The 23209-nt window shown below is 50.0% G+C and overlaps 3 protein-coding genes across 7 annotated transcripts in view; 2 read left to right on the top strand and 1 right to left on the bottom strand.

The window, feature by feature from the left end:
* Positions 1-23209, top strand: part of LOC129330875 (lysine-specific demethylase 4B-like) — an 81172-nt gene that overhangs the window by 46470 nt on the left and 11493 nt on the right. For 2 of the 5 annotated variants that reach the window (XM_054981127.1, XM_054981123.1), the window contains exons 3-4: positions 12553-12728; positions 14552-14708. In XM_054981127.1, coding sequence (XP_054837102.1) covers positions 12553-12728; positions 14552-14708 — 333 coding nt within the window. Of the gene's footprint in view, positions 1-12552; positions 12729-14551; positions 14709-14923; positions 15137-15805; positions 15958-23209 lie in introns of those variants that run through there. The other 3 variants (XR_008597082.1, XM_054981125.1, XM_054981126.1) reach the window with 3 other exon arrangements.
* LOC129330872 (E3 ubiquitin-protein ligase UHRF1-like) overlaps positions 14615-23209 on the top strand; it is an 80578-nt gene continuing 71983 nt past the window's right edge. Inside the window, exon 1 of the mRNA XM_054981117.1 lies at positions 14615-14708. The gene's annotated coding sequence lies outside the window, so the exon portion shown is untranslated. The remainder of the gene's footprint in view (positions 14709-23209) is intronic.
* Positions 15892-22615, bottom strand: LOC129329835 (perilipin-3-like). The gene is made up of 5 exons (XM_054979526.1): positions 22398-22615; positions 22094-22287; positions 20748-20876; positions 16235-16816; positions 15892-15984 (listed from the first exon to the last, which is right to left on the bottom strand). Exons 1-5 carry the CDS (start codon positions 22480-22482, stop codon positions 15892-15894), a joined length of 1083 nt encoding a protein of 360 aa, XP_054835501.1. The 5' UTR covers positions 22483-22615.

The raw sequence follows: 23209 nt of genomic DNA, 5'->3' as shown, positions 1-23209 counted from the left end.
TCAATATTTCGCTTTTAAGAAACTCCCACCCTTCTTGAACTCCCTTCTGCGTAAGTAGTTCTGACCATGGGATTCTACCCTGCATAGCTGTCAGTTTGTTAAAATTTGCTTTCCTGAAGTCCAACCTATATGTCTGACTACATGCAGTTTTTCCCTTCCCCAAGACTGTAAATTCCAAAATTACATGGTCACCGCAGGTATCCGAATCAACTGAGTTTATTTTAAAAGACTGAGTGTGAACTCAGTTGTCGCTAGTATTGCTTGGAGAACCTTCCTGGGTTCTTTTTCCTGCAGTCGAAGTATCCGTGCCCACCTGTTGGTCAGCAAAGCCTTCTCCAGAGGCGGCTGCTGCTGATGTGGGCTAAGATTCCGCACTCTCCTTAAAAACCCTTTAAAAACATCAACCTGCTGATGAGTTCTGGAGATCGCAGAAGCTTGCACACTGTATTGTCTTACTTCACTTGGTCTTAGAAGGTATTACGTTGTGTGGGGGCAGGGAGATTTTGCTATGAACCTGTATGGCCAGCTGCTTTTCCCGAAGCAGTGGGTAAAACTGTAATGTTTGTTTAAAGAAGGTTAGGCAGTATTTTTCGAGGATCCACTCAAATTTCAAGGGGTGTGGGGTGCTGGGAAGCCGTGGAGGAGATGAGCTACAATGCTTGCTTGAGCATCTTCTGATTGGAGTCTTGGGTGGGACATGATGCCACCGAAACAAAGCAGGTGTGGTTCTGGTCAGTATCAGGATGTCGTGGGGATCTCCCCTGTATACCATTTTGAGTTCTGTGGTAGAAGAGCTGTAACAAATATCAGTGAGGAGCAGTTGCCACGGCGGGGTGGTTTTCTGAAGCCATGGGACCGCTGGTCTCATTTGTCGCTTGTGCTTTGTTCCTAAAAGAGTAGTGGTGAGCCCCCTGTTTTCCTTTTGGCTTCTTACGAACACACAAGGCAATTGGGGCACATTAATCAGAAAGACACCCCCCTCATTGTGTCTTGCTACTTCACAGTAAAGTTTGGTTATTTGCCACAGCCTGGCCGATGGATGTGCCGTTTAGCTGAACCAACGAGGGCACAGGCACAGCAAAGCTCCAGCAAGGGGTGGAAGCCAGGTCATTAAGCCGTAAGAGACAACAAGGCCCTTATTGAAGCAGGTCAATGACTGCATTTATTACACTTGCACAGGGGAGTTTGGTATTGATGAAAGCTTTCCAGGCTGCATTTCCTTGTCCAGTCAAGTGCGCTAATGAATTTCACTGTATCCGATTCCTCAGAGGTAGAGTGTTCTAACTAGCTGTTGGCCAATTCTAATGTGTTGCTTACAGTAAAGCCTCTTCCCTGTCCCCTTGGTTCCATGTTCTCCGCTTGTCAATTCTTGTCTCTTAGCCACTCTTTTAAGGCTGGAGAGAGAGCCATTTCAAACCACAGCTTTTGCTGTGGGGAGTTAAACATTGTTTAGGGCAGCCCTGCAAGTGATAGGCAGTAAGGATAAACTGAATTTTTAAGCAGGAGGTAAATAATAAAGCTTCTCATAGGGTCTGATGATGATGATAATAATAAAATTTATAGTCCGCCCTCCCCGTGGATGGGCTCAGGGTGGATTACAACATACAAATAAAAACACATTGATAAAACGGTACATTAAACAATGATAACAGCCAGATTTAACAGCATAAAAACAAACTCTGCACTATGTTCTGACTCTGCACTATGTCCCAGGTTCACTTCACCTGATTCATGTTGAAAGCATACTTCAAGTTAAACTTGGAAAAGTATTGCCTACTTTCTTGGTAAGCTCCCAGAACAGTGACCCGGCGTTATCCTTCCAGCGGTGAGATGTTGCTGCACCCTTGCCTTTGTTCAGCCATTCAGAGACCAGAGATGGGACTGCATCTTCTGGGTGATGGCGATGCTAAGTGCTTGTCACAGACTGCATTAGGGAATCCATGGGCATTCTTACTGCTACTGCTGGAACAATGCCTCTACCTGTTTATTGGGGGGGGGGCATAGTTTGTTGCTGCTATTGCCTCCCTCTGTTGAGGGCATAGCAGTTGATAAATCCAACAAGGCGGCTTAGTTTTTCAAGGGATTTTTCAGCCCTTCACTCAACAATTCATGTTTTGGGATTATGAGTCTGACTGACAAATCATTGCAGGGCTAGTATTCTGATTTTCTAGATAGTGATTTGCAGAGCCCTCCACAAGAAATGTGAACTGTCCAAACTTCACTCCATCGCTAGATGCAACACTGGCTATCTGCAAAGTTTGAAATTGGGTGCTAGAGCTTTGGAAGTGCAGATCCTTGTGGTTTTTTCCCCCTGTCACAAACGTCCCCTTCCCTTTTCTTGCAGCTTCAGTAATGGGTTGGTGTCAGTCCCTGGCAGGTAGATCCCCCAAGTTCTCCACAGCAAACACGCAGGTGTATTGGTTGAAGTAACTTTAATAGAGATCCATCAAGTCCAAGGTGCTCAGGCAATTGAATTGGCAGAAGTGATGTGGATGGGGTCGGTAGTGTTCGTTATAGGGAAGGTTCCCGCCATCAGGATAGGGGCCGTTAAAGTTTGGGTGTGAAAGAGCCAGGGGGGTGAAGAGGAGAGGCTAGGTTTAGGCTAGACAGAACAAAGAATGAAATCATCCCAGTTCCCAAGAAGGATACATTTTGAGCCATCTGCAGCCGGCCTTCAAGGACACTTGGTCGAAGCGGCAGGGAACGAGAAAGTAAATCCTTGCAAGATAATCCACTGGCTTAGCATCAATAAGAAACTTCTCATGCCCTCAGAGGACCAGTACAGAACACAGACTACATTCATGGCAGATATGCAGACAGGCATATATGACAGTGGGCATCACGTGATTAACTCAGATACTAGCCAAGGTTGTTCTAACTAGTTTCCCTTAAAGCCCATTTCAAGCTCTTGTTTTGCTCCATTGAGATGGTTAATGCTGGGATCAGCACAGTTAAAGTTCGATCTTGCACTTTTTAAGACTTATTCACTAATTCAACCTGGCTAGAAGCCTTTACTTTTGCTTTCTTGTTGTAGTCATTGAGCTTCACCTGATTTCCCTGGATACGATCCAGAGAGCTGCCCCCCCCTCTTTTTTCTAGGCATTGGCTCCGCAATGCTTCTCTCATTGCCATGAAATAGGCAGTCTGTTTTCTTCTTGAGAACTTTTGGAGTGCACTGTAAGTAGCAGCACTTGGTAGAATACCCACGTAGCATCTGCAGTAGTTCTAGAAAGTTTCTTTCTCTTTATGCTCATTTAAGAAAAAAGGCTGGCTGGGGAACTGGTGGTGGTGTGCAGCTTGTACAAACAGAATTTTGTAAAGCTGGCGTGATAATGGACAAGGAAAGATGATTCTCTGATGTATTGTCGAAGGCTTTCACGGCCGGAGAACGATGGTTGTTGTGGGTTTTCCGGGCTGTATTGCCGTGGTCTTGGCATTGTAGTTCCTGACGTTTCGCCAGCAGCTGTGGCTGGCATCTTCAGAGGTGTAGCACCAAAAGACAGAGATCTCTCAGTGTCACAGTGTGGAAAAGATGTAGGTCATTTGTATCTACTCAGGAGGGGTGGGGTTGAGCTGAGTCATCCTGTAAGAGTTTCCCAGGGTGTGGAATGCTAATGGCGGGAGGCTTCACTGTATCCTGAGGAGGTTCTTTTGCATATGGATTGGTGCTTGATGTGCTAATCTTCTCTGCAGGGCTATTGTCAAGGATAGAATGTTTTGTTAGCCTGGTGTTTTTCAGAACTGGCAATGAACCGAGAATGAACCGAGCATGGTTGCCAGTTCTGAAAAACACCAGGCTAACAAAACATTCTATCCTTGACAATAGCCCTGCAGAGAAGATTAGCACATCAAGCACCAATCCATATGCAAAAGAACCTCCTCAGGATACAGTGAAGCCTCCCGCCATTAGCATTCCACACCCTGGGAAACTCTTACAGGATGACTCAGCTCAACCCCACCCCTCCTGAGTAGATACAAATGACCTACATCTTTTCCACACTGTGACACTGAGAGATCTCTGTCTTTTGGTGCTACACCTCTGAAGATGCCAGCCACAGCTGCTGGCGAAACGTCAGGAACTACAATGCCAAGACCACGGCAATACAGCCCGGAAAACCCACAACAACCATGATTCTCTGAGTTAATATGAATGGAAAAGAGCAAGAGTCCAGTAGCACCTTAGCGGTAGGGTATGAGCTTCCGTGAGGCACAGCTCGCTTCTTCAGATAATATGAATGTATACAGATCAGAAGAGGGGCTGCATGAAGGGATGAGCCGGCGCTAGACTCTTGTGGCCCTTTTAAAATATGCCCAGGATAGTGCCGATCACCACTTTGAGATCAGAAGACATTTTCCACCAGGCCAGCTTGGCCAGGAATTCTGGAGGTGTTTTGCTTTCTTCTGGGCATAGAGCAGGGGGTCACTGGGGGCAGTGAGTGGTGGAGATAGTTGTGAATTTCCTGAATTGTGCAGGGGGCTGGACTAGATGACCCTTGGTATCCCTCCCAGCTCTACATTTCTAAGCAGGGTTATATGAGCGGGATATGTATTTGTGTGTTGAGTGCAGATCAGCACTAACAAAGCCATTCTTAGGAGATGCTAGTAAAAAAGGGAGGAGTCCATTGTTTAATTCCAGGAATGCTCGTCTTAGATACTTCTTTTAACTCCAGATTGAGGAGAGAAGTAGTGTCCAGGAGGGACAGTGTTTCACTGTGTGAACTGATATTGAGGTAATCTGTTCATGTTTAAACTGCGCTAGAACTGTTCAGTAATTGCACAGTACGTTGCAGGAATCGTCATATATCTAATGACCAAGTATGGACCTCCTATGTAGAGGCAGCTGAGCTGGGAGCAAATGTTGCAAAAGATTAACAGGAATTTGGGCCCCATCACACTGAAAATGTGGCCATCTCAATCAGCCACGAGGGGAGGCTAGAGCGTGGCTGCTGCTGGTGCCCCCCGCCCCCCTTCTTTGACCTGCTTGGCAGGATCAAAAAGGTGAGGAAGGAGGGAGGAAGAGAAGGTGGGTGACCAGGAAAAAGGGTGGAAGGGAAGAAAACAGGAAGCAGGCAGTAAGAGTGGGTGGAGGGAGGAAAGACTAGGTAAGCGAGCAGGCAACTGGATGGACAAGGGTGGAAAAAGGGCACAGTGAGTGTGCAAGCATGGGAGCCTGAGCAGGAAGGGCAAAGATAACAGTGGCAGGTGGAGTGAAGGAAGATTGAGGGGGCAGAATGCGAGCCAGAGGGGGGAGCCAGAGGGCTAGCGGGATGGGCTTCTTTGAAGATACCCCTGCTTACTATTGCAGATTCCCCTGTAAGCCTGTATTTGAATGGAACCATTTTGTTCATCTTCGTTCTTCTGTGCCTCCACACATGGGGACTGCGCAGGCGCAGGCCAGCCGCCGGAGAATTTTCTAGAGCTTCCATGGCTCCGAAGGGGCCGTTTGTCGCGCGCCTCAGCGACCGTTTTCCCGCCCAAACGGTCACGTGATCCTCCAGCGACCAACGGCCCCTTCCCTCAGTTCTCTTCTTGCCGCCGCTTGGAGAGAACGTGAGCTTCGTTGCTCTGTGCTTTTGTGCTTCGTGCTTTATTCTGACTGATTGCTTGGCTTTTGACTTCGGACTTCGTGACCTCGACTATTCTTCGGATCTCGTTTGGACTTTGTTGTGGACTCGGTAATTTGACTCGGACTGTTTTTGACCTTCCTTTCGCGTGCCCCTGAAGATGGCCTCAAAGGCTCTCTTCAAGCATTGCCTCCAATGCCACACTAAAATGGCCAAGACCGATGGCCATGAACTGTGCCTGTTCTGTTTGGGGGAGACCCATAATGTGACGGCCTGTAAGATTTGCCAGGGCTTCACCAGCAAGGCCCGACAGGAGCGCAAGGCCCGTCTTAACTCCTCCCTGTGGCAGAAGGTCATGTCCGGAGGCGCCCCGTTGCCCTCCTCCAAGGCCGGCCCTAGCCCCTCTGCCGAACGGCATTCCAGAGCTGGCTCAGTGGCCTCCGCGAGGTCGGGGTCGAAACCGCGTCCCCCGAGTGCCTCGGCGTCGAGAGCGGCCTCTCCAGCGCAGGGACCGGTGCGGCCGCCCCGTAGCGCATCTTCCACAAGGTCGGATCCGAGACCGACATCGGAACCGAGGATCCGTCTACCGAGTCCCCGATCGGAACCGACGACCGGGTCGATTCCGGTAAAACCTAAGAGGTCGAGGCCGAGGTCCCCTTCGAAGGCGAGGAGCGCGTCGGTTCCGAGGTCTTCTTCGGAACCGGCGAAGAAGAAGAAGAAGACCAAACATCATCGGTCGCCGCATCCCGCTCCCCAGGAGGAGGTCATCGTGCTTCCTCACACGCCTTCCCCTCATCTGGATTCCCCCGAACCAGAGGAACTCGCCGTGCCAGTGCCGGATCCGATGGCCTTCGAGACGGTGCCCGCGGAATTCTCGTCGGGGCCGGAGCCGAGCCCGCGCCGTCGGAGCCGACCATCGCCTGCTCTTCGGTCGCCGAGGCTGGAACCGAGCCCGTCTCCTCGTCGGAGCCGTCCTTCCCCTGCCCGTCCATCTTCACCAGCTGCCGGTCGTGAGCGACGTCGGTCTGGGGACAGTGTCCGATCGGCCCGGTCCACTGCGTCCCGACATCGACAGGCCTCCTACCTCCCCTCGCCATACCATTGCCAGTGGGAAGGGGCACCTGCGGGTTTCTCCGTGTCGGAACCGAGGCCTTCGACATCGAGGTCGACGTGGGCTCCCCCTCCGCACCAGGTTCCGGAATCCCAGCTCGGTTCCGATGAGGAGGATGTGGAGAGCTTTGGCGGCTACCAGTCGGAGTCATGGTCCGAACCATCGCCAGCTGAGGAGCTAGTGCCATCTGCGGACTCGCCATTCGAGGACCTCCGCATCTACGCCGACCAGATGGCACGGATGGCGAAGGCTCTCGAGATGGACATCTCCTCGGCAGTCCCCCAGACCAAGGACAAGCTCCTCAAGCGTATCTACGGGGATAATCCGGCGTATGTTGGCTTCCCCATGCTCGAGGGTATTGAGGAGATTGTGGAGAAGGTATGGCAGGTGCCCTGCGATCAACCTCCAACATCCAAGCGCATCGAGCAGCTTTACAAGATTAAGCAGGGTACCTGGCCGGCGTTGGTGAAACACCCTCCACCTTCCTCCCTGGTCACAGAGGAATTCAACCCCCGACGATCGGGTCACTCCTCGGTGCCTGCCGATAAAGAGGGCAAGAAGCTTGATGCCATGGGCAGGCGCCAGTACATCGTCTCTTCGCTGGGTCTGAGGATTGCCAACTACCAGACCATCATGGCAGGGTACCAGCTGTACCTCTGGGAGAAGTTGGCATCCTATACCCGGGACCTCCCTCCTGAGCAGAGGGCGGTGGTGTCCCTGCTGCAAACAGAGGCTGTCCGGCTGTCGAAACAGCAAATGAACGCAGGGAGCCACGCTGCTGACACTGCTGCTAGGGGGATGGCTTCGGCGGTGGTCCTCAGGCGCCACTCCTGGTTGCGGTCTACGGCCCTGTCCCAAGAGGTGCGTTCCAGAGTGGAGAGCATGCCATTTGAGGGGGACTCGCTCTTTTCCAAAGCGACCGACGAGACCCTGAAGAAAAAGAAGGAGGACCGGCAGACGGCGCGGTCTTTGGGTCTGGCTCCAGCGGACAAGCCCTCCTCCAGGTCACGGTACGCTCCCCGATCTGGCCCTTACCATTACCAGGGCAGATACCAGCAACAGCGGCCGGGCTACCAGCAGTATCCTGCCTACCAACAGCGGCCCTACCCTCCCGCACAACAGCAGAGGAGGCGTCGGCCCTTCAAGCCTCGTCCGGCACAACAACCGGCCCAGCAGAAGGATCAGCAGGGCACCGGGAGGCAGTACTGACGGGTCACGCCAGCCGTATCCCCGAACTTTTCGGACAGACTTAGTCCACTCCTCTCTGAGTGGGAGTCAATAACATCTGACTCATGGGTCTTAACTATTGTTGAGCTGGGATACGGGCTGGAATTTGTTGAGCTGCCTAGATGCAGTTCACCCCTGACAGCTGTCAATAACACTATGGCCGAGCTGGATGCGGAGATCGTGTCGCTCTTGGCCAAGGGTGCTGTGGAAGAATTGCCCTATGAGGACTCTGTAAAGGGATTCTTCTCTAGGTTCTTCCTGGTCCCTAAGAAGGATGGGGGCTTACGTCCCATCTTAGATCTGAGGGACCTTAATGCCTTCCTCAAGGTGACCAAATTCAAAATGGTAACGTTGGCGGCTGTGATCGCCTTGCTGAAACAGGGGGATTGGTTTGCGGTTCTTGACTTAAAAGACGCATACTTTCACGTGGGCATACGGAAGGAGCACAGGAAGTACCTGAGCTTTGTTTACCGGCAACGGGTTTTCCGGTATAAGGTGCTCCCCTTTGGCCTGTCCACTGCCCCACGAGTGTTCACTAAATGTGTGGCCCCTGTGGTTTCCTTCCTACGGGAAGAAGGCTGTACCATCTTTCCGTACCTCGATGACTGGCTCATCGTGGCTGAATCGGAGTCTAGGCTGGTGCAGGACATTGGCTTGGTACTTAGCACTTGCCAACGCCTGGGGCTCCTGGTGAACTTGGAGAAATCCAAACTGGTGCCCAACTGCAAAGTGTCCTACATTGGTGCACTGTTAGACTCTGTGGAGGGTAAGGCTCTGCTCCCTTTGGAGAGGGCTCGGTCCCTAAGGGGTCTAGTGTCCATGTTTAAAAGGAACCGATTCCAGTCTGTGCGCACTATCCAGTGCTTACTAGGGCATATGGCAGCGGCCACCTCTGTGGTGCCTTTCGCTAGGCTGCGTATGCGCCCTCTCCAGAACTGGTTTGTGCGGAGGTATGATGCTCTACTGCACCCTCCGTCCCTCAAATTCTCTATCCCGAGGGTCATCCTCTCCTCCTTGAACTGGTGGCTGTCTGATGACAACTTGTTTAGAGGGACCCCTTTTGGGTATCAACACCATGACATCACGGTTACCACTGATGCCTCTCTGTTGGGATGGGGGGCTTACTGTGGTGATGTGTCTGTGCAAGATGTCTGGTCTGACAGGGAAAAGACCCTCCATATCAATGTGCTTGAACTAAGGGCCATTCGTTTCGCACTTGTGTCTCTTACAGCACTGCTGAGAAATCGTCAGGTCTTGGTGCAGACGGACAACACGACTGCCATGTACTACGTGAATCAGCAGGGGGGCACAGTGTCCATGGCCCTGTGCCGGGAAGCCACACTCACTTGGCAGTGGGCTATCAAGAACGGCGTGTCGCTCCGTGCTATACACGTGGCTGGGTCGGACAATGCCCGGGCAGATGCCCTCAGCAGGGTCCCTTTACTGGACCACGAGTGGGAACTGAACGTAGAGTGCGTTGGGCCGATCTTCCAGATGTGGGGTCATCCAGTGATAGATGTGTTCGCCACTGCGGCGACCACCAAGGCCCACACGTTCTGTTCCAGGGCAGGGAGCGACCCCCTCTCTATTGGGGATGCCTTCCAGTTTACGTGGACGCAGGGCTTGCACTACATGTTTCCTCCGTTCCCCTTGATTCCCAGGGTCCTGTGCAAGATAGAGGAGGACGGGACGGACTGCATTCTAGTGGCCCCCTTCTGGCCACGGCAGGTTTGGTTCCCGAAGCTCCTGCGGATGTCCCAACGGACGTATGTGAGTCTGCCCCCTCGGCAAGACCTTCTCCTAAACGGGAGCCTGGTCCACCACGATCCAAGGAAGCTGCACCTAACGGCTTGGCGGATCGTTCCTCCCCGATAGGCTTTACTGACGAGGTACAGAGGGTCCTCCTGAATGCTCGTCGGCCATCCACTAGGCGCGCTTATGCTGCCAAGTGGCGCAGGTTTGAGCTCTGGGCAGTTGCCAGAGGAGTGGTGCCTGACAACAGTCCCTTGGGGGTTGTGTTCGAGTATTTGTGCCACTTGCGTGGCCTGGGCTTGAAGGCTTCCTCCCTCAAGGTCCACCTGGCAGCGATATCAGCTGCTCACACCCGAGTTGAGGGTGCTACGGTGTTTTCTCACCCACAATCCCGCCAGTTCCTTAAGGGCATGTACAATCTTTACCCACCTGTGTCAGCGCCAGTGCCTCAGTGGTCGCTGTCCTTGGTGCTCTCACGTCTCATGTTGCCTCCATTTGAACCTATGGCTACCTGCCCCTTGGATATGCTATCCTACAAGGTAGCATTCTTGGTGGCCGTCACATCGGCCAGAAGGGTCAGTGAACTGTCTGCACTGCGGTCTGACCCTCCCTTTCTTGTGTTTCATCCCAACAAGGTGGTCCTGCGTCCCTGCCTTGAGTTCCTGCCCAAGGTGGTGTCCGCCTTCCACCTCTCGCAGGATATCTCACTGCCTGCTTTCTTTCCTCAACCCTCCTCTAAGGGGGAAAAGGCCCTCCATACCCTAGACTTGAAGAGGGCCCTAGCCTATTACCTGGATAGGACGAAGGGGTTCCGCTCCAGTCCTCACCTGTTTGTATGTTTTGGGGCCAAGGACAAGGGTAACAGGGCTTCCTCACAGACCCTGTCTAGGTGGATTGTGACGGCCATTAGCAAGGCCTATTCCCTGGCAGGGGTGGCTTGCCCGCTTCATGTCAGAGCCCACTCCACGCGGTCCCAAGCATCCTCTTCGGCACTCCTCAGGGGGGTGCCCCTGGTTAACATTTGTAAAGCAGCCACATGGTCCTCTGCAGACACCTTTGTCAGGCATTACGCCGTTGATGTCAATGCGGAGCAGGATGTATCTGTGGCCAAGGCTGTCTTACACTCCCTTTTTTCCTGAGGGAGTTTTGGTATGACTTTCTTGGCGTACCTGTTGGGTACCCTTGAGTGAAAGTGTGTATATATGTACCTGGGGGTGTGTATATATGTAAATATTGAGTATTTATGTGTCCTTACACAGTATTTTTACATAGATGTATACATGCATATCTATTTTTTGTTGATCTTGTTTGCTTAATAAAATTGTGTTGGACTTCACCCCCGCCTTCCTTATTGTGTGAAGCTTGGTACACTCCCATGTGTGGAGGCACAGAAGAACGAAGATGAAAACAGGGTTAACATACCTGTAACTTATGTTCATCGAGTTCTTCTGTGCTGACACACAACCCTCCCTCCTACCCCGCTGTGAACTCCAATGCACAATACTGTGATGGCTGTAACGGATATTGGTGTTTTTAAGGTGTTACGGCTGACGTGTGTTGGTCAAGCGGCGGCAAGGGAGAACTGAGGGAAGGGGCCGTTGGTCGCTGGAGGATCACGTGACCGTTTGGGCGGGAAAACGGTCGCTGAGGCGCGCGTCAAACGGCCCCTTCGGAGCCATGGAAGCTCTAGAAAATTCTCCGGCGGCTGGCCTGCGCCTGCGCAGTCCCCATGTGTGTCAGCACAGAAGAACTCGATGAACATAAGTTACAGGTATGTTAACCCTGTTTTCTTTTCATTTCCTTGATTGTAATTCTGTTTTCTTTGTTTTAGGCTTATTTACAAGCTCCATGATTAAGCTAATCTGTGTGTATCAGTCACCCCCCACCCCCCTACTAATGCCGCCTTCCTTTCAGCCAAGTAACTGAAAGAGTGCATATTGATGCCTTAGGAAAGTGGGTGGAACCTGGCAGGGTTTCATTTGTATCCTCAGTAGTTCTCTCAACCAAAGCAACTATACTTTCTCTTGATAGACAAAAATCCTGCTTTTTTCAGCCAAGTAAACTTCTGGGGTACATCTCTGTGTGTAGGCAGCAACGTTGGGATATCCAGACACCCGTCCAATTCAGTCTGTTAAGTGGCTCCTGGGTGCAGTGGTAATGCCTCTCTAAAGGACCCAGTGATGTTGCAGTGCCTTTGTTGATTTGGACAGCAAACCCTTTAGTACTTTGTCTATCACTGCGAGAACCGTGAATTGTATCAGGAAGGTATAAAGAGTTCTCCTATAATATAAATGGCTCTTTAGAAGCCTCCTTGAAACATGCTTTGTTAGGCTGTTCTCCTTTAGAGAAAGCCTAGTATAGTTCAGTTTGCTTGAATACTTCAACTAACACTTTATCTTGGGATAGCAGAGAGTGACTGGGGCTCTTGAAAATGTCTGAACTGTGCATCAAGCATCCTTGGTAGCATTTGGTTCCCTGCAAATTTTCTTTGCCTTTATAGTCTGTGCATTGTGAGAGAAAAGCTGAAGGTGTTACGGAGTAAATCCCACGGAGAAGCAATCTGCGATTTCAGGGAGCAGGTGCCCTTCTTTGTGGCCTAACTGGCTTGTTCTTAGCAAGGGCTTCTCTTCAGAACGGAATTGAATTCACTTCCGAAGCAGCTTTTGAACGCTGCTGTGGTGTCGTCGTTGGGGCCAGCTCTGGACCTCCCCACTGATAGGGAAGCTCAGAGAACCCTGGGGGTCATTTCTCGAGTGAGCAGGATGTTTTTTTGGGCGGGGGGAATCAGGGGAAGCGCTTGGGCAGTAGAATTTACGGTGCCTCTTAAATCGAATGTTGTTGTCACTCCTATTATGAGGCCTTCGCTCATGGTTTTCTCTCTCCTTTGCCCCTCTTCAGGTGATTCCGCCCAAGGAGTGGAAGCCACGCAGGAGCTACGATGACATTGACAGCATGGTCATCCCTGCTCCCATCCAGCAGGTGGTGACGGGCCAGTCTGGACTCTTCACCCAGTATAATATTCAGAAGAAGCCCATGCTGGTCGGAGACTATCGGCGCTTGGCCAACAGTGAGAAGTGTGTCCCGCCTTGGATTTTGCTTTAATGGGGTGGGATTTAACTGTGACACAAGCCCTTACTTATTTAGCATCAGTAGCTCCTACACAACTCTGCCTCCCTGTTGGGCGTGTTTGGATTTCTGCATCGTTTTTCCTCCTGCCTTTCCTGTGGCAACCACAGAGTGGAGTGGATGTGAAAGCTGCGCCCGGCTCTCCCCGCTCCCCAGCAGGCCAGGATCCTTAGTTTACCCTCTTAGCGACCTGGCACTGCCTGCCAGAGCAGGTGTGTGTGAGATCTCAGAATTCAGGAGCATGGGATAAGGGGCTTTCAGGGTAGGGAAAGAGGAAGCAATGGGGTGGGGATGAGAGCCCCCTCAAGTCCTTGTGCTCCCCAGTTGTTTATGCAATTCCCCCCCCCCTTCAAAAGAACTACAGCACAAAGCTCTCTCACATTGTCCTCTGATTTTTCCTTGTGTCCCCCTCTCCTTTCTGTTGCCTTCTTCCAGCTCTTTCCTCCTAAAATCTGGAGAGCAATCCCAAACCCTCTGACAGATGAATGCAACATGCAAGTATTCATTTTGAGGGTGTTGCACAAAAGTGCCTCCCCTTTGCCCCTCCGATTCGCTGAGCAAAAGAGACGAGACAGACAAGGGCTGATGTAAAAAAAGTATATTTGCAAATATAGGGCACAGGCTTCAAGATGAGCTCAGAGTGTACCCCCAGAACAAAGGAGCACATGTTACTTTTAAGGGCTTGTGACATCATTTTGGAGAAACGAAAGTCACATTCAAAATAAGGCACCTGATCTCTTTTACACCTTTAGATTGGACTATTGTCCACCTTTCAGTCTCGCGACAACATCATTTGCCATCCTATCCTGGTCTCCATAGCAGCATCTTCCTTCATTCCACAACTGGTTACTTTTCTACACAAACTCTCTTCTCCAAAGGGAGGGGGTTAAAACTCATAATTCTCCCTTTGTCTCTACCCCTACTTCTCCATCGCAAGAATGTCCAGTTATCTATCCAAGGCCAAACATTCTCTCTTTTTCATATACAACTGGAGAAAAGGGGGGGTGGCGGCAAAAGAGCAGAGACCAGTTACTTTAAAACATAAAAATCCATTCTTTTCCCTCTTGCTAGCATAATAATATGGCTATATGATTAATCCAAAATCTTTACTAATATAAATTTGCTAATCCCACAAGGGGTCGCTGCTTGAGTCAGGGTCGGTCACTCCCTGTCAGCCGAAGCTACCTCACCGGGTTGTTGTGAAGATAAAATGGAGGCAAGGAGAATGATGTGCGTTGCTTTGAGTCCCCGCTGGGGAGAAAGGTGGGGTATAAATGAAACGACATTTGAGGTGGCTCTACTCGTGTCTGCTGTAGTACTTTAGTTTATTCTTGCGCTGCTTTAAATTCACAGTGTGAATTCTTTAGGATCTTCTAGAAAATATCACTGGCCTATCAGTTCTTATCATCTGCTTAAAACTAGCTTGCCAGACTATGCATGGCATGGCGCCTCAGTGTTTATGTGTGTGGATTTATGCACAAGTGTCTAAGTGGCCTGGTTCGCATAGGAAGGAGAATATGGGGGCAGAGAGAGGAGGTGAGAGTCACATTTTTAAACACTCCTGTATATTTCAAGCTCCTGGCAAATAGAAAGCTGGCAGAGCAAGCAAAGAGGAGGGGTAGAGCATTTCACCCGGCTGTGCTAGTTTTCGGTTTGCATAAAACTTTTTTAATGCAAAGGTGTATTCAGGGTTGGATTCTACCACCTGGAGGAGGTGGTGCTGTCCATTCGACCACTTTGGGTGCCTAACTGTCTGTTGTACTGTTTTTAGGTCCACGTGGACACGGTCAAGCAGACAAGCACCAGGAGCTGTGGAGGCCCAGTTAGGATCAGGACCACAGCGTGGGGCCGTTTTCCCTTCCAGAAAGGGCTGTGGGGAGCTGCTATTTGCCCCCCTGCAAAAGCTTACACGTGGCCCATCACTGCAAGTAAGTTTGTCTGATGGCGCATGGAGGTCGTTTTGGGTTAGGAAGAGAGAATGGAGTTGGGGGCATGCTGTGGTCTCATTTCAAATGGTGCCCCCACTTGGCCTTAGCTTCTGCGTAACCATTTCCTTGATTACTGACGGTGGCTAGGAAATGTATTCTGGATGAACAGGCAGGGAAGCTTTTAAGAAGTTGGTTCCTCTTGTTCTCCTCTTTAGGCCTTTTATGCATGTGACCAACAACAGAAGGCTTTGGGCACATGGACTAAGAGGTCTTTTTGCAGGTAATAGTATCTTTTACGCGCAAGGCTGTTATAGCCAGAGGTGTGGCTGTACTAGAACCCCTTTTCTGTATTAAGCAGAAGGGACCTGAATACATTCTGCAGAAAAGGCACAGAGACCAACACAGAATCCCCCCCTTCCGCCCCCCCCCAGTAGCTCATGGGATTATAGTTTAGCCTCACACCAGTTTTAGCCCAGTTTTAGGTCCTTCCACTCTTCATCGCTACCTCCCCCCCCCGTGCCCCCCAGAATGTCCTCTCTGGAAACCTCCACAGTGCCAGCTTTCCCCTTTCCCCTCCTTTTAAAATCCTGCTTCTCAAATCCATCTTTTAAACAGTCTGTAACCTCTCCATCTTCTTTACCCCTGTAGGTCAAAGAAATCACTTCAGCCATTAGGGCCATAAACTTTATTTTATTAAGAAAAAAAGGGCAGATAGACCTGAATCAAGAGCCTGGTACCAAATTCTCTGCTTGTGCATCACAGTAACATGAACGGGGTTCATGTGGCTGTGCTTAAAGCTATTGCAACAGTGCAAGGGGAAAGGGGTATCAGCGGCAGGTCTTTTTTTGGGATATATGCATAAATAGGCACAAGTCAGTCTGCGGAGGAACCTCCCATTTGCAAAACAGAGCTGTCTAGTTAAGTGAGGGTCTCCCAATATCAAGAGCTGAGGCAATTTTATTACTAAACGCTGAAGACGTGCTCCACATGGAGAGAAAACCATTCCTGTGTTTCTCTGTGAGTCACTCTGCTCTGGGCTTGCCTCTTATTCACGGCAGGGATTCACACACAGGTTCAACGTACATCCTCCTTTGCAGGTTGGTAATTTTGCTCAAGGGGGCTCATACTCTTCAATCACGTCTGATGCAGAATCGGCAGAAGCTAAATAGGCCAGCGTGACAAATCATGCAGAGAAGTAACGGGCTGCTTCCCGGGTGAGAGAGAGTTGCAGAGGAATTCTTCTGCATGAGTGAGTGGCTGCGTGATCCACTTTTATCTGGTGCGGAGATTGGGAGGAGGCAGTGCCCAGGAGTTGTGCAGTGGCACTGTGGGAATAATGGCATGGGATTGGCTGAGAGGAGTTTTTGGTCTGGCGTAGCATAAGGGAGCAAGACCAGCCGGGAAATCTTTTCCAGCAGCTCTAGCAAAAATACTTGGAAACTTTATGGTTTCTTCTCAGAAGCTTTGGGGGTCTTACTTTGCAAGCTTTCCCCTGCCTTTTCCGTTTCCCTTTCCCTCTGCTTCACTTCTTTCTTTGCTCTCTTTGGCATGTCAAAAGTAGCTGCCACCTCTTGAGTCTGGCCTGCTTCTTTCACTTTTTCTGCTTCCACCTCCATGGCTTCCTCGGGCATCTTTGCGAGTTTGGGCACGGCCGTCGCTGGCCTGGGCGGTGTCAGGGTCTCCTTCAGAGCCGCACCTGATGTGGTGGTCTCGCCTCCATCCTTTGGCTCTTTCTTTGCCTTCTCTGGGTCAGCCAGTCTGGGCATTTCCGCCATCGTGACTTCTTTGGTAGCAGCTGGCAGTGCCCGGAAAGGCCCCACAACCCAGTTCAGAGGCGTGTTCTGTAGCACGTACTCCACGAGCACGTCCAGAGCCTCGCGGGCCTTAGCGATTTGCTCACGGCTCTGGACTAGGATGTTGGATGGCAAGTCTTGGAAGGACGTGGCAGAGGAGAAAGAAGCTTGGAGCTGGCGGACGTTGCTGATGGCCTGGCCCACTTTTTCACGTATGTTGCTGGGGAGGCCTTCAATGCTCGACATCAACCGAGAGTAGGCTGGACCCAGGCCCTGGGCGATAAAATGAAGCAAAGCCAGAGTGCGCAATTCGACCTGCAGAGAGGAGGCAAAGCTGCAGAGGTCACGCGTGGACACCACAAAAAGGGGCCGTAGTGTCTGTGGCCCTCTAAGGTGGCAATTAATATTTCATAGAGGCCACATTCTGAACTGAGGAAGGGGTGGACAATCTAGGGAGACAGTTCAAATTACCACTCAGTAACGGAGGGTATGCCTGTGGGCCAGTCTGACTCTCAACCTAAACTACCACACAGGGTTGTTGTGAGGATAAAATGGAGGAAGGGAGGACATGTCCACTGCCCTGAGCTCCTTGGAGAAGGGTGGGATACAATTGGGATGGATGGATGGGTCAGCAGTGCTGGTTCCACCCCCTGGCCCCCTAAATCGGCAAAGGACTTGTTCTCTGCAGTCTGAGTAGCAACTGAGGCTTTAGGGTTCAGTCTGGGGGGGGGGGTCCATGAGCATCTCCTGCGTAGCCCCACCCCACTCCCTCATCTCACCTACTACCAGCAAGGCCCCTCCTCTCTCTGCGTGGTTCAGCCACTCACTTCTAGGCAGAGGCAAAGGGCTCCAGCTCCCCAAGTAGGAACAAGAGAGGCCCTGTTCAGCATCCTTCCCATACGTACCTCATCCTTTCCTCTTAGGTAGGAGGCAGGTTCTGCCAGAGCCTCCATGGCTCCTCAGAGCAGGGGAATTGGCTTAAAGAGCCCTTTGCCCACGTTATCAGAAACTCTGCTAGGAGCCCAGATGGAGACTGGATGGGCTCTCTGGGTTACAACTGCCTGTCCCTCATGTAGGCCACACTCCAAATTGGTTCATCCCACACATTCTTTCCACTGATGCAGGCACGTCATGGAGATGCTCATGCGTTGGGCACACTTGGCACACGGGGAGATGCCCATGTTGTCCCTGGCAGTCAGGTCCGCAGCAGCATTCACCAGTGTGGTGTAGTGGTTACAGACTAGGATCTGGGAGACCCAGGTTCAAATCCCCACCCTGCCATGGGAGCTTGCTGAGTGACCTTGGGTCAGGCACACACTCTCAGCTTAACCTACCTCACAGGGTTGTCAGGAGGATAAAATAGAGAGGAATATGATTTCCCATTGGGGAGAAAGATAGGGTATAAGTGAAAAAAATGAATGAATGGATAAATAAACAGGCATTAGCACAATTTTGCATTACACATTTTGCAGTTATTGTAGCATTGTTTTGCCTCCCCCATTTAACTGCCCCCATCCCTCCCCTCCCACCCATGGCTATTTCCCTTTTTTAAATGCAGAGATAGGATGTGGCTTTTATAAAACAAAGAAAGATGTTTTTATCAATGATCTGGATGAAGGAGTGGAAGGGCTGCTCATTAAATTTGCTGATAATACCAAATTGGGAGGGGTAGCAGCAAACACCCAAGAAGATAGAATTAAAATTCAACAAGACCTGAATACTCTGGAGAAGTGGGCAGCTGTGAATAGGATGCAATTCAACAAAGACAAGTGCACAGTATTACATCTGGGCCACAAAAATGAGAAGCACAAATACTGGATGGGGGATACACTTCTGGGCAGTAGTCTATGTGAAAGGGATCTTGGGGTAAGAGTGGACTGTAAACTGAATATGAGCAGTCAGTGTGATGCGGTGGCAAAAAAGGCTAATTCAATCCTGGGTTGTATCAAAGGGGCCATAGCATCGAAATCGCAGGAGGTCATAGCCCCTCTCTATACTGCCTTGGTCAGGCCATACCTGGAGTATTGTGTGCAGTTCTGGAGGCCTCACTTCAAAAAGGATGTGGACAAAATCGAGAGGGTGCAGAGGAGAGCGACGAGGATGATCAGGGGTCTGGAGACTGAGCCCTACGAGGAAAGGCTGAGGGCCTTGGGAATGTTTAGTTTGGAGAAGAGGAGGTTGAGGGGGGACATGATTGCTCTCTAAATATTTGAAAGGCTGTCACTTGGAGGAGGGCAGGGAGCTGTTCCAGTTGGCAGCAGAGGGTAGGACCTGAAGCAATGGGCTTAAATTACATGCAGAAAGGTACCGGCTGGATATTAGGAAAAACTTTTTCACGGTCAGAGTAGTTCAAAAGTGGAATCAGCTGCCTAGGGAGGTGGTGAGCTCCCCTTCACTGGCAGTTTTCAAGAAGAGGCTGGATGAATACTTGTCAGAGATGCTTTAGGCTGATCCTGCACTGGGCAGGGGGTTGGACTAGATGGTCTGTATGGCCCCTTCCAACTCTATGATTCTATGACCGTGCATGTGCAGAATGCATGTCCCAGGGCACCAGCCAGCACTGCTAAGAACTGCTATGGGGACCCAGTTCCTCCCAGACCTGCCCTAAGACCATCCAACCCCAACCCAAGCGTCCTACGAACCCAGATTCTGTCCCCCTCCGCAGCCCTGGCACCACTAAGCAACTGCAACGCTTTCCCCCGACAGTGGAGCTCGGGAAAGAGCCGTCCCAGGCAGAGGCCGCAGGGCTCCTTACAAGGTCAGAGCCTCAGCACCTCTCCTGTTCTTTACATCATTTATAGTCCTCCTTTTCCACTGAGACTTAAGGAGGGCTATACAGTGTGAGTCAGTACAGTCAATTTCAACCATGTAATAGGGTCTACAATAGGGTCTATAAAACTTTAAGAAAGTAAACATTATCTTACAAATATGGGTCATAAAAAGAACACCATTAGCCCCCAACGTCTCTATCTTCTTTTTTACAACAAAAATGGTTCATCCCGGGCAACTCTAAAGAATCTTTCCCTTTGTGGAGAGCACTAAAATTAACAAGACTATGGGATGTCACCTCCAAAAATTTTCTAAAACCCAAATCCCAATTGGATTCATCAGCCAACATCAAATTACCCTGGTTTGAATATTTTCAGTTAAACCACTTCATTAATAGCCCAACAATACAAGCACAACTTAAAAAAACCTCATACTGATTTTGAAAAACTGTTAATTTCTTGTAAAAAAGAAAAAGGTCTCATTTCTATTCTTTATAAAATCCTAAACTCCCAAAAGTGGAGTAAAAAAAGGAAACTATCAGTTTCGGTGGCAGTCAGACTGCAATACAATCATTTCCGACTCACAATGGGCACAAATTTGGTCCTCAAAAATATGCTCCACTAATGCTATGAATATCAGAACAACCTCCAGAAAAATCATGCACAGGTGGTACCTAACCCCACTCAAGCTACACGACATAAATCCTTCATACGACCCACAATGCTGGCGTGGCTGCAAACAAACAGGCTCTTTTTTCCACTGTTGGTGGAATTGCCCTTTGATTTGACATTACTGGAGCCTGATCTTCAACATGATTGGGAAAATAACTGGGTATGCCATTCAACCACGTCCTGAACTTGTTTTTCTTGATTTGTGGGGAAAGGAGGACATCCCCCTAATCCGAAAAGATCTGATTTCAATTATGATCAGTGCGGCCAAAGCCATAAAAACAAAATCATGGAAATCCAAAGTCCCACTCACAATACAGCCTTGGATTAATAAATTATGGGAATTTCTCACAATGGAGAAAATCTCAGACCGCATCTCAACCGCTGAGAACCGGAACTTCCGATCCAGTTTCTATGAGAAATGGTGGGCTTTTCTGGACTATACGGAAAAGCAAAACAAATACTTGGAAGTCAATACCTGACAATCTCAAAGTTCTAGCAATTTATTAAATCTTATGTTCTTTCGTTGTCCTTACCACATATATTGTAAATACTGCCAAGGCAATTGATACGCTGTCTCGAGCACATGTTTATATTCATACTGTTTATATAGTTATATGGTTATACATTTGTGTTTTTTTACTATTGCATATTGTTAAAAAAATTCAAAAATTAAAATTAAAAAAAAGAAAGTAAACATTGCCCCCGCCTCCCTTGATAGGACAGCTTAAAAGTGTGGACGTCCTCCCAACTTGGGGGGAGGGCATCTCCCTAGCCCCACTGGACATTTGCTAAGAAGTAAGAGATACCTCTTTCTGTGCATCTTCTTTGGCCTGCTTCCCTCCTGGCTGGCTCTGGACCCACTCTGACAAGACCTGATGGAGTTTCTGTTGGGCCTCTTGGAACCGCTGCCCCACACCTTCTTTCACACTCTCAACCTGCCAAGACACAGGATGGGCTCATTGGGATAACTATGAATGTTTGCAATACATTTAGAGAGGGCCTAAAACATACTGGCAGATCCCAGGTACTACGCCCACCAACGTGAAGGTTCTTGGCTAGTGGGTCTTGGAGAACGTTTTCTCTGATGGAGCTCTTGGAGAGGCATTGCTAGTGAGAACAGATCATTTAGGTCTGACCTGGATGGTGCAAGGTAAGCAGGGCTGGCCCTGATTAGTAATCAGATGGGATGGGAGACCATCAAGGAAGTCCAGGGTCACTACGCAGAGGCAGGCAATGGCAAACCACATCTGTTCATCTCTTGCCTTGAAAACTCGGTGGCTTTATATACACACACACGCATACACACACCCACACATTCAGGGTTCCGCAGTAAAGGCAGCTGGTGTGTGTTTCACTGCTGAAATAACTTCAATCGTTCTGAGGTCTCAGAACAAATTGTTTTGAGGGCTTATAATGGGGGTCATGCAGGTGGTCAGGTTTTGGGGAAGGACCATGTCCTGGTGGCAGAGCTTGATCTTTGCATACAGAAGCCCCCCAGATTCAGTCTCAGGGAGGTGGGTGGGACAGAAGGAGCCTTGCCCAGCGCTCTGAAAAAGCCTTTGCAGGAAATATGTACCATACCAGGCTAGCTGGACCCCCAGATCAGACTCTGCGGGAGTCCTCTTCAGAAGTTCAATGTCAACTACTCAATGCTGGACTAGATCACCTGTTTTGCAGGCAAAGGTTCCAGGTCCTGCCCTGATCCCTCCAGTTAAAAGGCTCTCTGGTTCTGGGAAAGACCCTTCTCTGCCACAGGGCGTGGAGAAACATGCCAGCAAAATCAGACCCTTCTAAGCTAGCTGGCGGCCAGTACTGTCCAAAGCAGAATTGCACTTTTAAGCCCAATTACTACAATGGACTTTGAACAGTGCAACTCAGTTGAGGCGGGCATCCAAAGATCTGGTTGGGGAGCAGGCAGCTTCATCTGCGTTCAGGCTGAAATTTATTTCTGAACTGCCTCTCTATAGAAATAGACAAGGCAACCTGCAGGAGAGAAAAGCAAATCACAAGAAAGATAACGAAGCTGTGCTAAGGGCCCTGAGCTATCCTGAGCTCATTGGAGGAAGGGTAGGATAAAGATTTACCAGGGCAGGCAGCAGGAAACTGGGACTGTGAACGGAGGGGTGGAGATGATTGATAAAATGGAACTTACCAGGTTAATTATCATTTGGAGCTGAAAAAGCATATTTTGAGTGTTTTCCTTAAGGAGATGAAGTTTGCTGAGGGAATACATGTAGGCCCGATGGCGTACTTTGGTGGAGAGGGAGCCCAAGCGGATGAAATAACTTTGCTGCTCATCCTTCATGGAAGCCTTATTTGGACCTGGTACTTCTACAGCCAGCTTTTCTGCAAAAGAGGGACAGGACAGCCTCTTCAGCTCTGAAAGGCAGATAAAAAGCAGGGCCTGAAAGAGACTTTCACGGGCGATGCTACAAAGCATCCAGCGCCTTTCTTACCCAGCTCCTCCTGCGTCATGGGCAGGAAATGGTCCACCATTCTCTCTGACTTCTCCAGCACGGCATCCACTCCGCTTGCCACCATTTGTTTTAGTAAGTTGGTCAGCTCAATGCTTTGGTCACTGCTGTTTTCTGCTGGTTTGTATGACCGTCCAGCTAAGATCTCTCTCGTTCCCTGGGCAGCTTGGAGAGCTGTGCCAACTGTAGAGGACACCACTGACTTGGTCAAGTCAACGCTGTCCTGAACGGTCCCTTTGGTCAAGTTGATGATGTCACCCATTCGACTGGTCACAATATCTTTGGCACCAAATGCAACATCCTTAGCAGTATTCACTGTGGAAGCCACCACCAACTTGGTTAAGCCAACACTGTCCTGAACGGTTCCTTTGGTCAAGTTGACGATGTCCGTCACTCTGTGAGTCACGAGATCTGTGGCCCCAAATGCAGCATCTTTGGCAGTGTTGACTGTGGAATTCATCACTGACTTGGTCAAGTCAACACTGTCCTGAACGGTCCCTTTGGTCAAGTTGACGATGTCGGCCACTCTGTGGGTCACGAGATCTGTGGCCCCAAATGTGGCGTCTTTGGTGGTGTTAACTGTGGAATTCATCACTGACTTAGTCAAGTCAACACTGTCCTGAACGGTCCCTTTGGTCAAGTTGACGATGTCGCCCATTCGACTGGTCACAAGATCCGTGGCCCCAAATGCAGCCTCCCTGGCAGTGTTCATTGTGGAAGACGCCACTGACTTGGTCAAGCCGAGGGTGTCATGAACAGTCCCTTTGGTTAAGTTGACAACATCAGCCACTCTA

Source organism: Eublepharis macularius, chromosome 5 (genome assembly GCF_028583425.1).
Source record: "Eublepharis macularius isolate TG4126 chromosome 5, MPM_Emac_v1.0, whole genome shotgun sequence".
Lineage (NCBI taxonomy): Eukaryota > Metazoa > Chordata > Lepidosauria > Squamata > Eublepharidae > Eublepharis > Eublepharis macularius.
This window is presented reverse-complemented; position numbering and strand designations above follow the sequence as displayed.

Coding starts and splice junctions, on each gene's coding strand:
- LOC129329835 (XM_054979526.1), bottom strand. CDS start 22,482: ATGGTGGCAAGCGGAGTGGATGCCGTGCTGGAGAAGTCAGAGAGAATG. Junction 22,288..22,397: donor CATGACGCAGGAGGAGCTGG/GTAAGAAAGGCG, acceptor CCTCTTTTGCAG/AAAAGCTGGCTGTAGAAGTA. Junction 20,877..22,093: donor TCCAAATGATAATTAACCTG/GTAAGTTCCATT, acceptor GTGTCTTGGCAG/GTTGAGAGTGTGAAAGAAGG.